Genomic DNA, 19,620 nt, shown 5'->3' with positions numbered 1-19,620 from the left:
TTCGGGCCCACAAGAAGAAGGTAATAATAGGGTCACTTTGACGGGTTGCGGGGAGATACATTTTGATTTGAAGCAAACGAAGCAAACCTAACATGGATGCTTGGCAAGGTAGCTTGCGAGGCCTGGAAGCCAGACGAAAAGTAATAGGACAGCAATAGAATGAAAGAGGTTCAGTAGGAGGTGCAGTGCCAGTAATAGAGACTTGAAGAATACACAGTCAGGTGCAAGTAATTTGGGTACACGCCCTAACCAATCAGCTCAGTGACGTTTTATATTGTGTGTCAGTACTTTTTTTTCCCTGTTCATTCTCACTGAACAAGCATTTGGCCAACTAGTACATGCATAGGACTTTTCCTAATTCATATATGACGTCATGGCGGCATCACAACATAGAGTTGTGATGCATAACTGCATGTGATAAGCAAGATGACTTTCTTTTACCAATGCCTGTAGGTAAGTGCTTCTACCTTGATATTAAAGGTGAGCCCCTAAAATTGAGTGGCAACATTTTGCGGGTCACTAACCAGAATGTTTCGATGAGCTGCAGAATCTTGTAAGTCACGTTTTGGAGTGCAAACCCTACTCCCTACCGCCCCCCACCCATCGCCTGGCCTCCCTCCCCAACCTTAGCACCGCACAAATGCTTTAAAGTTGTTTTCTAGTGCAAATGCACAGGATACAGAATACAAGTTTAACATACCCCAATGCCAGGGGCCAACCGGGCATGGCTGGGGTAATTGGGCATGTTATAGGAACGTTTGGGGGGGTTGGCATTAGACTGCCCTTCCATGCAGGGCCCCTCATGTTCTTGTCCTGGGTGACCTTGAACTTTTATGCACGAATATTCAGAAAAGTTCAAAAGGTTCAAGGGACTCAAAGAACCCACAATATGGGCAGTTCGACTTATTCCTGAACTAGTTGGGCCATTCCTATGCGACATCATGCATAATATTGTGTTTAATGAAGGCCACATCTAAATATTGTCCATTCAAAGGTTGTTCTAGTAGAAAATGCAATGATGTTTAGTTAAGTAGTGTCAGTTTCACTATTCATTTGTGCAATACACTGTTGCAATTACAGCTCTCAAAGGCCTTGATTTGCATAGAATGTGATGAAAGTGAGTCTGCTTGTGTAACAGCCCCACACCTGCTCCATGTGCAGAGCGCAGCCGGTTATACCTGTCTCCACAATGAAGGCGATGTGGTCCACTCCTGGCTGCAAGCCTCTGGTCTTGAAGTGCAGATTGATGGCGAATGGCTGCCCACGCCTCACAATCAGCCGCTTGCCACCGATGTCATCTGTGTGGTGCTGCTCTTTATTTCGCTGGTGCAGAAGGTCTATGAAGGCCACCTCCAACACTACAGATGGAGAGAAATTCAAGGAAGCTCATTATACAGAGGAAGGATATTCTCTAACATCAACTAAGAAGAATAACACGCTGTTTTTAATGATTTGCGGCACACCCTTGGCGCGCATGAGTCATATGCTTAGCTCATGATTTAATTATAACCTAGACATAATGAGGTTAAAAGGGACACATTATCAGAATCCCAAAAAGCTTGTATGCAGTGAGCATTTACACTGTATTTGGTGGTCTGCTCTAAACCGAGGACTAGCCCCCGAGTCTAGTTAAAAACAGTGACTTGTCTCGGGAGGATAGCTCAGGGGCAACGTGCTCGCCTTGGAAGCAATACGACATGTAGCAACACAGGGTCGGTCCCTGTGTCCGCGTTTAGAAACCTCTGGGTATTAAGCGCGTTATAAATAACATATCAAATCATTGAGGATGGAGGCGTTCAATAAAATGTAGCTGCTCATAGGATATCATGAGCTGATTTCTCTGCATACAAGTCCCTGAATGATTCACAAGTGAGACTTTCCTGTAATGGGCGGGCCTGGCGGCCAACACAAGTGCTGCACAGCCCGGTTGGCCATGAATATTTGCCAGCATCTTTGTTATCTTGCTGGATTAGTGGAAAATGCAGAAACTAGACTTCCTATGTTTTTTGCCCGGGGAGCATTGATTCTGCGTTTGGCATTCCAAAACCATTGCAGTGATGCTGGAGCACTGCACATGGGGCTGTACACTGGTGGATCGTGTGCTGTCTGTGGTGGTTTTGGGGCATTTTGTGTGTTAGCCCCACCCTGACTCAACCCTAAAATATTAGCTTTTGTGAGGCCGCATTGAGCCTAGCCAATGATTATTTCAGGGTTTGGCAAAGTACACATCAATGGGGGGTGGGGGTCTGCAGCAGCCAATCCCATGGCATCAACCATTGTTTCATTCTGCTGGGTGAAGGTCTACATGCATGTGGTGACCCTTGAAATGAACCTATTTCAGAGCCCCTTCCAGGTTTCCACCAATTGCAGTGAAAAGTGTCGTGTCCACATAATAACCCAACCCCAACATACGGATGAAACAGCAGTCAGGCTAGTGCCATCCGATTCTTCTCTTCTAGGGGAGTGAGACTTTTAGTTTTGGGCACGTGGACAGCAGTTAGATAAGCATTGCTCACAGTAGCATGTGGTTGGAGGAATGGAGTTCTGCTCAAATGTGCACAAGATCAGTCCCAGTACTTCAAGTGGGGCAAAATATTGGGGAAGAGCCTCTATCAAGGGATACTACCCCGAGTGCTGGGCATCGCCTCAAGAGTGCCAGGAATCTCCTAATGGGGGCCTACCTGTCAAAAACAATATATAATTCCTCCATAATACATTTAAAGTCTCATATCACAGCTGGTGCATTGCTTCTATGCTTTTAAATTTAGTTAATAGTTCTCCGTTACCTATTAATCCAAATTGATCTAGTCCTGGATGTCCAGTGCTTACCTGAAGCTCACCTCCTTCAAGACCGAAATCCTACTCCTGACCAACAACGCCTGACACCCTGACATCCAGACCTGGCTCACTACCATGAACCTCGAGGGAGTTACACCCCTGCTGACCACCTGTGCCAGGTTTCTTGGGCTCACCATCGACAGACACTGGCTTGGTACCCACTTAATCTCCTGATGAAAAGCAAGCCCTTCATTCTTGAAAACAACTTCTGATATGCTGCTCAAGCCTTAGTAGTCATCCATCTTGATGGCGGCGATGACCTTTTACAAGGCCGTCCGGCGACCACTCTGGCACCCCTAAAATGTGCCCTGCAAACTACTGCATGATTCATCGAAAGACTCTGCAAATTAGACCACATCACCCGACTATCAACAAACTGCACTGGTTCCCACTGCAAGCTTGTTTCATCTTTAAATACTACTGCAACTCCTACAGGGCTGTCAGCCTGAAATACCTAAGCTACCTCACTGCAAAACTCTGCATCTCTTGAGGCCTATGATCCACCAGAAGTAAGGGCATGAGCAGACTTCAACACCATTTGTGCCGGAAGGAAAGACACTGGAACCTCTGGAAGGAATGGATCCCCATGAACACCTAGGTCCACACACCTTCCACTCCCCACCTGACCTGTTACTGGGTAATCTGCTTGCCTTAGTTTCCTCATCTAGTTGCTTGTAGATCCCTTGCTGCAAAAGTGCCTGTTCCTCCCCTCACACTTGTTACCTCTCCTCGCCCTTGCATCTCTGCTTACCTCACAGTGAAATTCCTTGTATGATTTGTAAAGTGATCTGTTGCTTCTCAAACCTAGGTCCACGCTCAATAAATATCCAAACAATAATAATAAAACATTAGCGGCAAGTCGGTAATTATGAATTAGTTGAGTGACAAGGGAATATCATTTGGAGAAGGGGAAACTACCCGTAAATCACCCCAGTTCCATAAGTAGTTTTTCTGTAAACTATGGTCACCATGAAAGGAATCAGTCTCCCATCTTTTGCATGAGGACCCTAGAATTAATGGATATGTGATCACCCTATCGTCCTAACTCTTCCAAATTCCTACCTTCCCAATACCCAAAACACATCAATGATTGCAGGAGTTACACACATTCTTGCCAGAGCAAATGCCAGACATACTCATTTGTCAACTTGTGTTTGTCATCTGCCAAGTGTACAAGGAAATCAGTCACTTTAAGCAGGACCTAGGAAAATAAATCAGTGGCCACAGGGTCACGCTGACTGTCAATCACTAATATTCAACTGTGGTTCCATGAAAGGAAACCTGCAAGCAACTTACCCATCATACTCAGCAAGCCTTCATAGAATCCAAAGTATACAAGTGACAACCATGGTTACTAGAGCCATGATTACGAGAGGTAAAATGGCAGATGCCCCTCCCTTGAGCTCATACTGTGGAGCCACATGGAGAGGTATGCAACAGTCTACAGCATATGAGGAAGCAGATTCATATCTAGATAACCAATCCATGAAGATTATGGTCCCCACACCACAGATTGGCACAGTCAAGAATTCATGGACCCTAGGGGCGGGTCATTGATACTATGGGCCTAATTCACTGAAGCGTTTTATAATGGCAAACCCAATTGGAAAACGCTCTGTGAATCAGGGCCTTTGGCTCTGAGAGCTGAGTGGAGACTAGAAGTGGTGATAAAAGGTGAAAGGAGCGAGTCGGAAAGTAGTGGAGAGGAGAGTAAGCAGCGCCAGTTGAAGGCAGAACAGCAAGTGTAAGAAGGAAGCAGGGTGTGGGAGGAAGCAGAAGCAAATGGAGATATCTGGAGAGAATAGTGAACAGTGGAGAAGGTAGAAGTGAATTAATAAAGCTTGAGGTAACAGTAGAGAGCGGATGAGGTGGAAATTAGTGGCAAGATAGTAGAAGAAGATTTAAGAGTGTAGTAGGTGGGAAAGAGCAGAAAGAACTGACGAGAGGAGTACGTCATGCAGGAGGGAAGAACAAGTAGAGGAACCTGAGGGGAGTAAAGAGTGGAGAATGAAGGGCAAAAGAAGAAAAGAAGAGAAGGGAGAAGGCAGGGGAGTATGGGCCAGTGAGCAGCAAGGAGAGAAGAAGTAACGTGGAGTGAAATAACTAAACCATTCTGGGGAGAACAAGTGAAGCTAAGAGTGGAGGTAAAGAGTGCTTGATTCTTTTGAGGACCCGAGGAAGAGTGAGGAGAAAAGAGAGAGAGCGTAAAGTCGACCAGGAGGTTCAGGATATGTTTAGAGCTGTCCTGAGAAACGCAGCACCTACCCATATGATGCTGGCAATAAATGTGGCAGTGTTGGTACCCAGTATCCAGTGGCACACGTCCAACAATTCCTTGGTCCAGTGAGATTTGGCGAAACCTGCCCGAGGTCCCTGAGCCCACCAGGTGGGGAGAACCACCTATTGTGTGAACCTTATATCCTGGCTAAAATTACAACCATGGAACAAACCAAACAAGCCAAGAAAGAAGCGCAAGGGACGCTGAAATCCAAATTGACTGTGAGTGACCTTTCTTTGACTGAAAGGTGGTGGAGCACCACGGAATTAGGGAATGGACAGACAGACCTGATACAAGTTGCAATTGCTGCCTTTTGGTTTCTTGGATCACCTCTCAACCATTCACCGCGTGCATCCCAAACCCCAGGCTCATTTATCTTGTAAAATAACTCTGAAACCAATTTCTTAAATCCGAGTTGCCTATTGATCCCTCCGCTGCAAGAGTACATTAAAATTAGGGTCACAGAACGTACACGACGTATCGAAGAAAAGACAAAAAGTCAGGGCCACACAAAAAAACATTCCACATTTGCAACCCATGGTACATGGCATACCCATCGGGCTCATGAATAGTCGACTGTCAGCAACACAATGAATCCCCGTATTGTAGGTAATTTGCTGACACAGAAAGAAGACAAAGGTAGACTTTTGGCAAGAGTCCCCCAGCTGGTGGGACTGTCCTGCAACAACTATTAATTGCCCTGCGTCTCCTTTAAATGTTCTTTTGTAGACACTGACACAAGAAACTAAGCACATGATATGGCCCCCACAACAGAGTGCCTTAAGAAATTCAGAGCGCGCCAAGTCACATGAAAGTGCATGGCAACCAAAAATCTTTAAATGATGGGTTCCACGTCTATGTATTAGTCTCCCCTGGAAATCCTTTGTAGCACCCAGGATAGTCATATATCGCCAAATCGCCAAACAGTCTTACAATCTTCAGTGAAGTTTTGTACTGACAACACATACATAAGTACGTGCTGGCAGGATTAGATCTGGCAAGAAAACGTACTTACTTTTTGCAGACAATCTACTCAAACTCAATCCCTTCCTTCACCCAGCACCACACTGCAAACAATTACAATAGGAAGACGTACCCACATAAACACCAATGGGAAACAGGGGGCTGGGACCCTCTATCAATGAAAGCTTTGTGGACCTGATGGAAACCCAATTGGGTGGGCACATGTCCATAAGGGTCATTCCGAGTTTGGAGTTAGCCATGGTGATATTAGCACCATGGGTGCCTCCAAACTCTGGTCCGGGTCCGTGGTGTCACAATTTGGAATTACCGGGACATTCCGACCTATGCGGACCCGGTAAGTTCCCATTTCGAAAACCATTCCCCATTCCCATTTGAGCCCCCATAGGCCTCAATGGGAATGGGGAAGGAGCTAATAACGGGCCTGCAAATTGCGGGGCCGTTATTAGCTCCATGGTCCCTTTTAGGGTACCGCTAAGGCCGGCTGGTAAAAGCAGCCGGTCCTGGTGGCACCCGCTAAGGGACCTCGTAATAGGGCGGTAGGGGGTTAACGGCACTGGCATCCTTACCGGTGCCGTTAACCCCCTACCACTAGGGTCGGAATGACCCACATGTCTATGATATCCTTGGATGCGGATTGTTAGAGCAATTTCCCCTTCCACGTGTGTCCTGAAAGAGAATTTGCAAACAACTAACACTGCAACTCAGCACTTCTCATGCGTTTAATGTCTTGTGTTATCCTGCATTTTGCGGCCCATACCATTTTTTACTTGTGAATGTGAATGACATTTTACAACTTCTTTGAGTATTAGTGTACCATTGTATGTATTTGCTGAATGTTTGAGAAAGGAACTGTATGTTTCTCCCAATGTGTTGTTCCTTATGAAAGTAATTCTATTTTCTTATGAACAAAGTCATTACATAATCTCACCACACATTTTTCATTAATCTGTCACACGAGGAACACCTTTCATGCTGTTTTATAGCCCGGTCCCTCAAATATGTAACTAGCAACAGACTCAGGGCGCAAAGTTTGCGGGTACTCTAGGGACCAGGTACCCCCTGGGAAAAAGTAAACTCTGCTAAATGTCCCCATACTTTCAATGCAACATCCCTCAAATCTGGCTACCGGCACCTCCCTGGAAATTCACAACTTGGCTCCCCTGAACAGACCTCTCGCATTTCAACAGCACTGAGTCCATGAGTGATTCCACACCCATCCGGGCACAGATTGAAGGCATTGGTTTGAGTATGTGTTTCTCCCCAGTTAATAATTGAGAGCATTGCGCTCACCACTGTTAACTGTCTTTCCTGCTGCGATAGGATACAATATGATCGCCTAGAATGCTTCCAACTGCCTGTCTGCGCACTTGGCCATTACAACACACTTGCATCCTTAAACCAAGCTGATGATTGCCATAGAGGCTCATGCGGGACACACAAAACTGAATACAGCCAAGGCCAGCCATAAGCAATGTTTGCACACAACCCAACATTGAGCAAGAAGACTGGGAAGTTCAATCGTCAGGTGTGAGTGTGGCTCCAGAAAACACATACTAGACACCGCCCACACTTCTTTTGATGCAATCTATACTCACACTTAACCGCATGCAGTTGAATTTCAGACACCTGGATTTATTTATTTAGAAAATCGGATGCTTGCCAAAATTGCTATTACATTCCATGAACTTAGCAGAAGTGAAATAATAAACAAATCATTCTCGATCATATAATAGATTGCATGTATATGGAAAGTTCTCTATAACGTACATTAAAAGCAGGGCTTTAAGTGGGGTAAGAAATCGAGGGGGGGCCCTCATTTGGGGGCATGGCTTGTGGGAGGGGCGTGGCCTAAAAAGTACGCAAATCGTAGGGTATACACAAAAATATATATAAATGTTATATATTTGTGTGCGTGCCTTACTATGGTTTGTGTACTATGCAAGCCATCTTTTCTAAACATAGAAATATGTTACATATTTCTACGGTTATAAAAGATGGCTTGCAAAGTACACAAACCATAGTAAGGTACACACACAAATATATAACATTTATAAATATTTGTGTGCAGACCCTACGGTTTGCCTAGTTTTCAGGCCATCTTTTTTAAACATTTCATGTTTATAAAAGATGGCTTTGAAAGTACACAATTCAAGCCATCTTTTATAAAGCTTTGACTACGGACAAAATTGTCCGTCGGTAAAGCTTTATAAAAGATGGCTTGAAATGTGTACTTTTCAAGCCATCTTTTATAAACCTCGAAATATGTCGAGGAATCCCCAGGTTCGCTGAGGGTTAAAGACACCTCGGCAACCTGGGGAAACAAAGGGACAGTAACTGCCTCTGGTGACCTCTCGCTCGAGGGGTCACCAGATGCAGTTACTATGACTGACGGAAGTGGCAGCCAGTCACAGCGTCGCTGTGGCTGGCTGCCACTTCTGTCAACTTGCCTGACTTCATTGCAGGCACATCTCCCATCGCGGCTGCGGCTGCGACGGGATAATGCATCCCGCCAATGTTGCGGTAGGACGGGGGCCCCGGCAGGGCCCTGGCTCAGTCCCACTTTTTGGAGACTGCCGGGGCCCGGCCCCGGCAGGCCCCGGCCCACTTTAAGCACTGATTAAAAGAATTTCAGTAGGAGAGAAACATGCACTAATTTCAACACAAAAACAACATATGGTAAGTAAAAGACTTGATGGCAATTCTCATGGATGAAACCATATTGGTGAATGGGAAAAAAGCCCAAGGATAAAGCCTATTTTTTAACTGCTTGCAGCCATTGCACCAAAAAATAACCAATCGCATAAAGCAGAAATAAACATCTACATGAAAGCAGGCCTTTTTTAAACCTACCTTACATACAGGGAAACATATTGCAGCCTTCATTCAATTTAGGATTTCCGCTAAACTGTGATTTGGTTGAAAAATGAGATAAAATGCTGGCCAACCTCTATGATAACTCAAAACGCGGGCTTGTGCTTCCACGACTGCAGATCTCAAACCCCTTTTCCCATCCCTACATGTCTTGTTACACTCGACCATTTTCGCTGATGCTACTTGGTTATGCTCTTTATGCTGTTTCACTTTCTATGCTTCTTAGTGTAGTTGGAGCAAATAAATGTGTATATAACAAGGAGGACTGTTTTGGGATTTCCTACTGTGAGTTACCCAGTTCAGTGTGGATTAAACTAGAGACACGTCTGCTCCCTTGCAACTCTCTCCTTTAACAAAGAAACTGTGTGTTGCGTGAGTGTGAACGCAAATAAATGTGTAACTATTTTATTATTCAAGTCATTAACTATCCATGTTAACAAGCATATCTAGTATTGGTCTGCTTGGGTTTGTTACTTTTTTGCTTTACCGTTAGTTACCAACGCATTCACTTCAAGGTGCCATTAGAAAGATGAGTAGGGAAGACGGTGGACCAAGGAGCTAATAGGACAGTGGAATGATTAGCCTTGTCAGAGACTGAAATGCGAAACATTCACAAGTAACCAAAGTCAAGGTTCCTGTTGCCCCTTAAGTGCATGATGGATGCAGCCATAGCTGGGATTGTCATTGGGCGATTTAGTTTCCATGTTGTCTTTGTATTTATATATTTAATGAAGACACAGGTTTCATTTCAAAAGGAATAACTTGCAAAGTAGGCAATACCAGAGAGCGGAGGGAGTCTTAGAATAACATGTCTTTACATAAGAGCATTGTGTGATGTATGCTGTGTGGTGGAGGGGTAAGTTTGAGAACATATACCAGTTACATGGGTTGGTATGCAAATCCAATGCCCCAAACGTGAGAGAAAGTACAAGTTAAGGACATTTCTCTTTCATGAGACATGATCTACACCGAATGCCAGCCGCCTTGTTAATGTGCACGATATAGGGCTTATGTGAAGGTGATAAAGGGATAGATGCATTTCTGAGAGCAGTCAATGAAGAAATACAGATTAGAAACCTGAACCATTTAATATATTGAGAGTGCAAAGCTTGAGGTTATTAGTATGCAGTAGTGTATTGGGAATAGGATAGACTTATAAGTAAAGGAGGGCAACACATGACACTCCCTACCTTAGAAAAGTCCTTCATAGACCTATAATAGACAAAGGTCTTAGAAAATAGTGGGGAACATAAAGAAATTCATATTAGCAAGCCAGCATGTGGTAGCTGGACTTTGTGACATTCTAAAATAAAATGCATTTCGAAAAGCAGCCTTTTAAATTAGTGAGAAAACTAGGCCGCAGAGAAACATTCACATTTCTAGTGGTAAGATACACTTCATTCTTGTTTGTCTCAATCACTGCAAGAGTCAAGGTCAGAACCCTTGAGAGAAGATGTGAAAAGCTGCACAGGGATTGGCTAGGAGCGACAGTGCAGCAGGTTCCCAAACCCTAAATCAGTGAACAATATAACAAACCATGTTCTTACACATCACTTAAAACTAGAAAGAGGAAGGCCACAGTTTGGTGAGAATGAGGTAGTGAGCTGAGATGTGCACCAGACTAAATTAATCAGACAGAAGAAAACCATTGCCCCATGTCGGAAAATTGCCATTTAGAATGAAGCTGCAAGAATGAAGCAACAAAGGTACTTTTTCAATATAGGCAAAAGGTTACCTGTTCAAATGAAGGGAATAAAGTATATAGTCTCATCGAAGGATGGGGGAAATTAGTGACGCACTGCCCCACAACTAGCTATATTCATACAATCTAAATAAGCTACACATCCACATATAGATGTATATTCCACATTTGCACATGGTCTTGGAGTAAACGGTCAAGAAATAAGGCTTGTGAAGTCATGCATTCTCATCATGGCAAAGGAAGGACATTTACTAAAAGGTGAAACATGTTTTAGAAGAGAAGTCGCAATATTAGCTGTAGTTTGTACAACCACAAGGCTGAGAATGGTCTGATGGTGCTTACATTTTGGGTCTCATGAGAAAGTGATGAAGTAATAATTTTTGTTGCCACACTGTCTACACCTCACAAAATGATTGGTCAATGAAGGTGGAAGGTGGAAGAATACCACCATGGAACACTTGATGTGGGATAGCCAATGGGGAACTGATTCACATGTTACAAAATGAAATAATTTACATCAATCAATTAGGAATGAGAAACTGGATAACCTGATTATTAGGTCATTGTCGAGAGAAGGTCATTTGATTGGTCACAGGGAAGAGGATAGGTCAATAGGGTTAGGTATTGTATAGCTTTCTATATGAGACAGCAACCACTGTCCAATCAGTGAACGTTAATTTACATGTGTCTTGCAACTTTGTTAGAGCTGTGATGTCACTTGAAAACCAGCATTTAATGATGACAATGTTGAATGATTTTTTAATTGTTCACGGCTGAGGTTGCAGGTAATAAACTTTTCTTTTTCTTGCTACTCGTTCACTTTTGTTGGCTCATTGGATTCGTGTTTGACTAATCAGGTTTTAGGGTATACCTTACACAGGAACAACATAACACTATTTTTAACATTGACAGACTCAGGCCAGTATTTACACAAACACAAATTACATAGAGTGATTCTGAGGGCAGAATGCAGGAGAGGTGGGTCAGGTGTTTACCTTGGATACAAGGGTGTCCTCCTTCCATCACTAGCAGGTGGAGATTGACTTGCGCTATGAAGGGTTCCAGTGGAGTGTTGACTTTAATGGCTGAGGAGAACATTCCAGTGTAGAGTTTCAAATAGAGAAAAAGAGAAAAGGTCTGAGGTGGCACCGGAAGTGCGAGGGACAAATAGGTTGTGAAGAGATTATGATTGCGGTGTTTGAGAGGGAGATTCCAGTGAGCTGCACTCAGAGAGCTCTTGGGTTACAAGTGCATAGATGAATTTACAGATTAGTGACCGAATTTTAAAGAGTAATTTTGCATGGGGAGCGATCAAGCATGGTGGCAGCACTCTGTAACGCTCACCTGATTCCCGTAGAGGCGCCGGTCTTGACTGGGCGTATACCGTATCTTCAAAGGTGATGTGTAACACACGGCTGGTTCTTTGGGCTGGACCTCTGTGCACTGTATGTCTGACTCGAAGGGTAAGATGTCTGCAGATAGAAAATATGGGATTAATGAACTGGGTTATTGAATGTCTCTCTCTTCTTCCCTTTCTCTTCTCCTGTAGAACCCCAAAGGTTAACGCTCTCACCTTAGGTAAGTGAACGCCGTGCTCTCCATCTGCCTCGGGGCAGGGTGCTGTAACCAGTTTCTTCACTGGATAAGGGGAGCAGGCCTCTTGACTTCAGAGGACTGCTGTCCGTCGTTTACTGCACGAACGGTAAGTTTCGAGTAATTCTAATGTCTTTAAAAGTCTTTAGTAATGATGTCTCTTGTTTTGCAGGGTTCCGGCGATGGCGGATGACGGGCTGAAGTGAGTTGAAGATGGAGCCCGTGTGATGAATAGAAGCGCCTGGAAGCACGTAAGTAAGCGCTTGTTGCCTGCTTCACGATGCGCTCTAACTGTCTTTTTATTTTGCAGGTACAAGTTCGGAGCGGCTGCAGGGTGCCGGAATACCCACTGGGTTAGATGTGGAAAGGAGTAATGGCACGTGAGTATTAAAGTACCCCAATGTCTTTAAACGCACCTTGTTTTGTCTTTCAGATGCGGGATGCAGCGCCGAAGGCCTCCGGAGCTTGCGAAGAGTTGGTAAGCTTTGGTCTTTCAGATGCCGGAATGCAGTGCGAAGGCCTCCGGAGCGCACGAAGAGTAGGTAAGCCTTTGTCTTTCAGATGCCGGAATGCAGCGCGAGGCGTTGGTGACAGCCGATGGACCAGGTAAGTGAAGCGCTGTCACTGAAGACCGTAATGCTAACCTGTTCTTTCTTGTCTTTATAGGTGTTGCTGAAGACTGGATTCAGGATGGTAAGCCTTTTTCCTTAGGCCCAGGATCAGATGCAGAAGACACGATGAGCGTTCTGCTGCAGAGGATGCAGAATAACGCAAAGCAAGATTCATCCATCGGGTGTGGTTTAAATAGCCTCCTGTAGTGCTTAGGTGTCTCCTTCCACAGCCACGCCTAGGTAAGAAAAGAGTTCCTGCTTTCCAGAAGAGTTCCAGTGTTCTGAACCTAGGGAGTGGCTCCTGCCCCACCCAACAGGAAAAGTAGTTCCAAACAGAAGAGGATCAGAGGCTCAACTGGCAGGCAAGTAAGCAGCATGGTCTGCTGCAGGTAAGTCCACCCAAGCATTATGAGCCCGGCGCTTCCAGCGCTGGGACTGGGCATATTTATGAGCCTGGTGCCACTGGCGCCAGGACTGGGTCCAAAAGGTCCCAATTGGGACTGGTTGGCACTCGGAACCTGGGTTATGGATCTGCTTCCAAGGGAGTTGGGAAAACCCTGACCTTTTGGAAGCAGAGATCATGACAGTACCCCCCTCAAGCCCCCTCCCAAACCGGGCTTCTCCGGGGGTTTTGGCTTGTCAGGAAATGTTTGGTGAAATCTTTTGATTAGGCGAGGAGCGTGGACATATTCAGCAGGTTCCCAGGATCTCTCTTGGGGGCCGTAGCCTTTCCAGTCAATTAGGTAAAATAGTTTAGATTTGGAGATCTTGGAGTCCAGAATGCTTTTGACTTCAAACTCGAGTTCTCCATCAACTAGGATAGGTTTTGGAGATTTAGTTAGTCGGGTTTGAGGTTGCACGGGTTTTAATAGAGAGACGTGGAAGACCGGATGTATCTTCATTTGCGGGGGCAAGTCCAACTTGACCGCTACTGGGTTTACTATGGTAGTGATGGAATAGGGACCAAGGTATCTTGGGTTGAATGTGCGTGGCCCTTTTAGAGGTAGATATTTGGTGGATAACCAGACTTGATCCCCTACTTGATATTGAGGGGCTTCCTTCCGATGTTGATCTGCTCCTTTCTTGTATTGTTCTTTAGCCCTTTGAAGGTGAGAAACAGCTTCCTTAAAGGCTTGGGTGATTGTAGAATGCAGGTAGTCTACTGCTGGTGTTTCAAGATCTTGAAGGGGATCCAACTCCGAGGTTCGAGGGTGACTGCCGTATAAAAGAAAAAACGGGGTTTTCCCAGTTCCCGAATGGACAGAGTTATTGTAGGCATATTCGGCTATCCAAAGGATGTCTTTCCAAGTTTTTTCAGTTTGTTGCAGCATGCAGCGTAAATACTGTTCCAGAGTTTGATTGGTCCTCTCGGTTTGTCCGTCGGTCTGAGGGTGGTGACTGGTCGATAGTCTCACATCAATTTGAGCCGACCGACAGCAACTTCGCCAAAAATGAGAAATAAATTGACTACCTCGATCCGAAATTAGAACCGAAGGAAAACCGTGCAGTCGGACGATGTTTTCGAGAAATTCTCGGGCCAGAGTTGCTGCTGTTGGCAAGCCTTTGAGCGGAATGAAATGCGCCATCTTGGAGAATAAGTCCACGATTACTAGAATCGTATTGTATCCGGAGCATGGAGGTAGATCGGTGATGAAGTCCATAGAAAGCGTATGCCAAGGGCGAGGTGGGATGTCAATAGGGCGTAAGAGGCCTGCTGGTCTTTCCTTTTGACTCTTGTTTTGGGCGCATACTCCACAGGACATTATAAAGTCTCTGATATCTTTTTTCCAAGACGGCCACCAGAAGTAGCGCTTGATATTTTCTGAGGTCTTGGCCATACCGGGATGTCCTTCCATTAAAGAATCGTGATAACAAGAGATTACTTTTTTCTGTAAATCTGTGCTGGGCAGGTATAATCGTTCTTGGAAATACAATAAGTTGTCCTTTACTGCAAAGTCCTTTCCCTGCAGATGCCAATTCTGTATGTCTGCTGCAGTTACAAGTTGCCTGGCTTTATCCTTAACTTCCTCTATGGATTCTGTGGCGATTACACCCAGAATTCTTTGTTCGGGAATGATTGGTACAGGTTTAGGGTTGATCAAGTGTTCTTCCACTCCCATCCGAGAAAGGGCATCAGCTTTACCGTTTTTTGTACCAGGTCGATAGGTAATTATGAAGTCAAACTCGGCAAAGAATAATGCCCAACTGAGTTGTCTAGAGGATTGGGCTTTTGCGGTTTTCAAATATTGCAGGTTTCGGTGATCCGTAATCACAGTAACGGTGTGTCGGGCCCCCAGCAGATAATGCCGCCAAGCCTTAAAGGCAGACTTGATAGCCAGAAGTTCCTTGTCAGTAATCGTGTAATTGATTTCAGGAGGCGAGAATTTGCGGGACCAAAATGCCACGGGATGCAACTGGTTGGTTACCGGGTCCTTTTGTGATAGAACTGCCCCCATGGCAAGGCTTGAAGCATCAGTTTCCACGATGTAGGGGAGTTCGGGGCGAGGGTGTTTTAAGATTGGTGCAGAGATAAATTTAGTCTTCAAATCCTGGAAAGCTTGTTCCGCCTCGGTAGACCATTCAAAACGTTTGTTTTTCTTTAACAAGGCAGTGATGGGCTGGACTATTCGAGAAAATTCGGGGATAAACCTGCGGTAAAAGTTAGCGAAGCCTAACATGCTTTGCACACCTTTTACGGAGGATGGTGATGGCCATTTGAGAACTGCATCGACCTTCTTTGAATCCATACGCACTCCGCTAGGTGATAATATGAATCCCAAGAATTCAACTTCAGTCACGTTGAAAACACATTTTTCCAACTTAGCGAAAAGTTTGTGTTGACGCAATCTTTCTAAGACCATTTTCACGTGTTTCCGATGTTCAGATTCCGATGAAGAATAAACGAGGATGTCGTCAATGTAAACAACAACACACACATCTATGAGCTCTCTGAGGACATCGTTCATAAAATATTGAAAGGCAGCCGGGGCATTGCAAAGTCCGAAGGGCATGACCTGATATTCAAATAGCCCATATTTGGTGCGGAAGGCCGTCTTCCATTCATCGCCCTCTTTTACTCGTACCAAGTGGTAGGCTCCTCTAAGATCCAGCTTTGTATATATGCATGCTTTTCTGACTTGGTCCAGGAGTTCAGGGATCAAAGGTAACGGATATCTATTCTTGACGGTGATCTGGTTCAGGGAGCGATAATCTATACAAGTTCTAAGGTCTCCTTCCTTTTTCGGAACGAAGAACAAAGCTGAAGAAGCAGGGGACTTGGAAGGACGAATAAACCCATTTGCCAGGTATTGATCCAGGTATTGTCGAAGGTGAAGGTTCTCAGGCTCGGTGAGGGCATAAATTCTACTACAAGGAGGAGTAGATCCAGGTATCAGGTCTATCTGGCAGTCATAAAACCTATGAGGAGGTAGAGAGTTAGCCTGATCCTTCCGGAATACATCTTGGTATTCTAGGTATTTGGGAGGTAACTGGGGAGTCTCTGAAGAAATTGCTGCCAGTGCAACACCAGGTGGAGGGTGACAAGTAGAGACACATTCTGGAAACTGGACCGTTCTTGCTCGCCAATCGATCAGAGGATTGTGTTTCTCTAACCAAGGTATTCCTAGAATAATCTGAAACTGAGGGGCCTTGATCACATCGAACACGATCTTCTCATGGTGTCCATCTTGACTTACTAGCGTCACTTCCTGAGTGGTATGCGTTACTGGTCCGGAGGCTATCTCCGTACCATCCACCGTAGTAATGACGTCCTTTACAGCCTTGGGACAAAGAGTTAGATTCATCCTCAAAACCATTTCATGATCCACATAATTGCCGATGGCACCGCTGTCGACGCAAGCTTCAATTGCATGTAATCGATCCGGATTATCAGGGCTAATGAGGACCATAGGTATCACGAAATGCGAGGTCACGGAACTGGTTTTCAGGCTCGGCAAGAGGACCTCTATTCTTGTCGGGCGAGGTCGTTTCCCTGTTCAGAGTTTGTAACTTTGGTAACTGCAGCTCCTACTGCCTTCTTGGCAGGTTTCACCGGACAGTCTCGAAGAAAGTGCCCTGAGTTTCCGCAATAGAGGCATAATTGCAACTGTTTTCTCCTTTCCCGCTCATTTTGTGTTAGAGGACCTTTCAGGCCCCCTATTTGCATGGGTTACCCGGAGTCTACTCCTTTGGAAGGAGTTGGCGGTTTGGAAAATACTCGAGCATCAAACTTGGAACGATCGGCCTTCCTGTTCTGCAGTCTGTGATCTATTTGAACGACTAAGTCTATATAGTCCGAACAATCTTGTGGGGGATTCACTACTTGGGCTAACACGTCTTTGAGCTCTCCACGTAGACCTCTATAAAACAGCGTAATCCTTTTGTCCTCAGGCCATTGAGTTTCCACTATCAGTCTGTTGAAAGACGCAATATAAGCCAAAAGGTCTTGATTACCTTGTCGCAACGAAAGAAGCTCATTGTCCAAAGCCTGCCCCTGTGAATGTCTTGCGAACAGTTTTTCCATACTGAGCTGAAAAGCTTGAAAATCATGGAGGACTGGATCATCTTGATTTACTAGAGGGATCGACCAGTCTGCCGCATTGCCACTAAGGTACGAAAGCACGAAAGCTACTTTAGCTTGATCAGTTGGAAAGGCTGCTGGCCGGCATAAGAAATGCAACCGGCACTGATTGATAAATACTGCAAACCTCTTTGGGTCACCAGAAAATCGTTCGGGCGGAGCCAGAGGTACATTCCCAGGTAGGTTGATCTGCACTGGATTCATTGAGGATGTAGAAGGAAGATTTCCCCCAGATGCGGGTAACGGGGTCTGTCCGGCTTGTGACTGTAGCAATTTTCTAGCGAGATCCTCTGTTCGCTCCTTGGAAATAATCAGTTCCCTTCTTAGAGCGTTCGTTTCCTGACGGGCTGCATGCACTTCTGCCCTTAGTTCCCCAAGTAACTGGGCTAGCTGGTCGGTATCCGAGGTTTCCATAGCGCCTGGACGGGAGTTTTGCGGTAGGCTTTGCTTTCTGTAACGCTCACCTGATTCCCGTAGAGGCGCCGGTCTTGACTGGGCGTATACCGTATCTTCAAAGGTGATGTGTAACACATGGCTGGCTCTTTGGGCTGGACCTCTGTGCACTGTATGTCTGACTCGAAGGGTAAGATGTCTGCAGATAGAAAATATGGGATTAATGAACTGGGTTATTGAATGTCTCTCTCTTCTTCCCTTTCTCTTCTCCTGTAGAACCCCAAAGGTTAACGCTCTCACCTTAGGTAAGTGAACGCCGTGCTCTCCATCTGCCTCGGGGCAGGGTGCTGTAACCAGTTTCTTCACTGGATAAGGGGAGCAGGCCTCTTGACTTCAGAGGACTGCTGTCCGTCATTAACTGCACGAACGGTAAGTTTCGAGTAATTCTAATGTCTTTAAAAGTCTTTAGTAATGATGTCTCTTGTTTTGCAGGGTTCCGGCGATGGCGGATGACGGGCTGAAGTGAGTTGAAGATGGAGCCCGTGTGATGAATAGAAGCGCCTGGAAGCACTTAAGTAAGCGCGTGTTGCCTGCTTCACGATGCGCTCTAACTGTCTTTTTATTTTGCAGGTACAAGTTCGGAGCGGCTGCAGGGTGCCGGAATACCCACTGGGTTAGATGTGGAAAGGAGTAATGGCACGTGAGTATTAAAGTTCCCCAATGTCTTTAAACGCACCTTGTTTTGTCTTTCAGATGCGGGATGCAGCGCCGAAGGCCTCCGGAGCGTGCGAAGAGTTGGTAAGCTTTTGTCTTTCAGATGCCGGAATGCAGTGCGAAGACCTCCGGAGCGCACGAAGAGTAGGTAAGCCTTTGTCTTTCAGATGCCGGAATGCAGCGCGAGGCGTTGGTGACAGCCGATGGACCAGGTAAGTGAAGCGCTGTCACTGAAGACCGTAATGCTAACCTGTTCTTTCTTGTCTTTATAGGTGTTGCTGAAGACTGGATTCAGGATGGTAAGCCTTTTTCCTTAGGCCCAGGATCAGATGCAGAAGACACGATGAGCGTTCTGCTGCAGAGGATGCAGAATAACGCAAAGCAAGATTCATCCATCGGGTGTGGTTTAAATAGCCTCCTGTAGTGCTTAGGTGTCTCCTTCCACAGCCACGCCTAGGTAAGAAAAGAGTTCCTGCTTTCCAGAAGAGTTCCAGTGTTCTGAACCTAGGGAGTGGCTCCTGCCCCACCCAACAGGAAAAGTAGTTCCAAACAGAAGAGGATCAGAGGCTCAACTGGCAGGCAAGTAAGCAGCATGGTCTGCTGCAGGTAAGTCCACCCAAGCATTATGAGCCCGGCGCTTCCAGCGCTGGGACTGGGCATATTTATGAGCCTGGTGCCACTGGCGCCAGGACTGGGTCCAAAAGGTCCCAATTGGGACTGGTTGGCACTCGGAACCTGGGTTATGGATCTGCTTCCAAGGGAGTTGGGAAAACCCTGACCTTTTGGAAGCAGAGATCATGACACACGTAGAGGTTGAGGAGGATCCGGTCATGTTTAAAAGGGTGCAAATCGGAAAGTTAAGGACCTTGTTGAGAGGTGCACAGAGAAGAGCAGCAGATCAAGACAATGGTGTGTGCAGTAGTTCTGTTTGCGGAGCATAAGCGTAGGAGATAGGTATTAAGTTGAGTGCTGTGCCAGTTTAGGGCTGATTTTTTGTTATTTGGGAGTTTGACTCTTGCTGAGGTGGCAGTGGGCATGAGGAACTGGAAGAGGTTAA

At 45.6% G+C, this 19,620-nt stretch overlaps 1 protein-coding gene across 1 annotated transcript in view; it reads right to left on the bottom strand.

Annotated features, from left to right (window-relative positions):
- Nucleotides 1-19,620, bottom strand: part of LOC138580596 (protein-glutamine gamma-glutamyltransferase 5-like) — a 364,270-nt gene that overhangs the window by 318,084 nt on the left and 26,566 nt on the right. The window contains exon 2 of the mRNA XM_069651260.1: nucleotides 1,179-1,358. Coding sequence (XP_069507361.1) covers nucleotides 1,179-1,358 — 180 coding nt within the window. The remainder of the gene's footprint in view (nucleotides 1-1,178; nucleotides 1,359-19,620) is intronic.

The sequence above is a fragment of the Ambystoma mexicanum genome, chromosome 3p, assembly GCF_040938575.1.
Source record: "Ambystoma mexicanum isolate Mex_15411 chromosome 3p, UKY_AmexF1_1, whole genome shotgun sequence".
NCBI classification, from domain to species: Eukaryota; Metazoa; Chordata; class Amphibia; order Caudata; family Ambystomatidae; genus Ambystoma; species Ambystoma mexicanum.
This window is presented reverse-complemented; position numbering and strand designations above follow the sequence as displayed.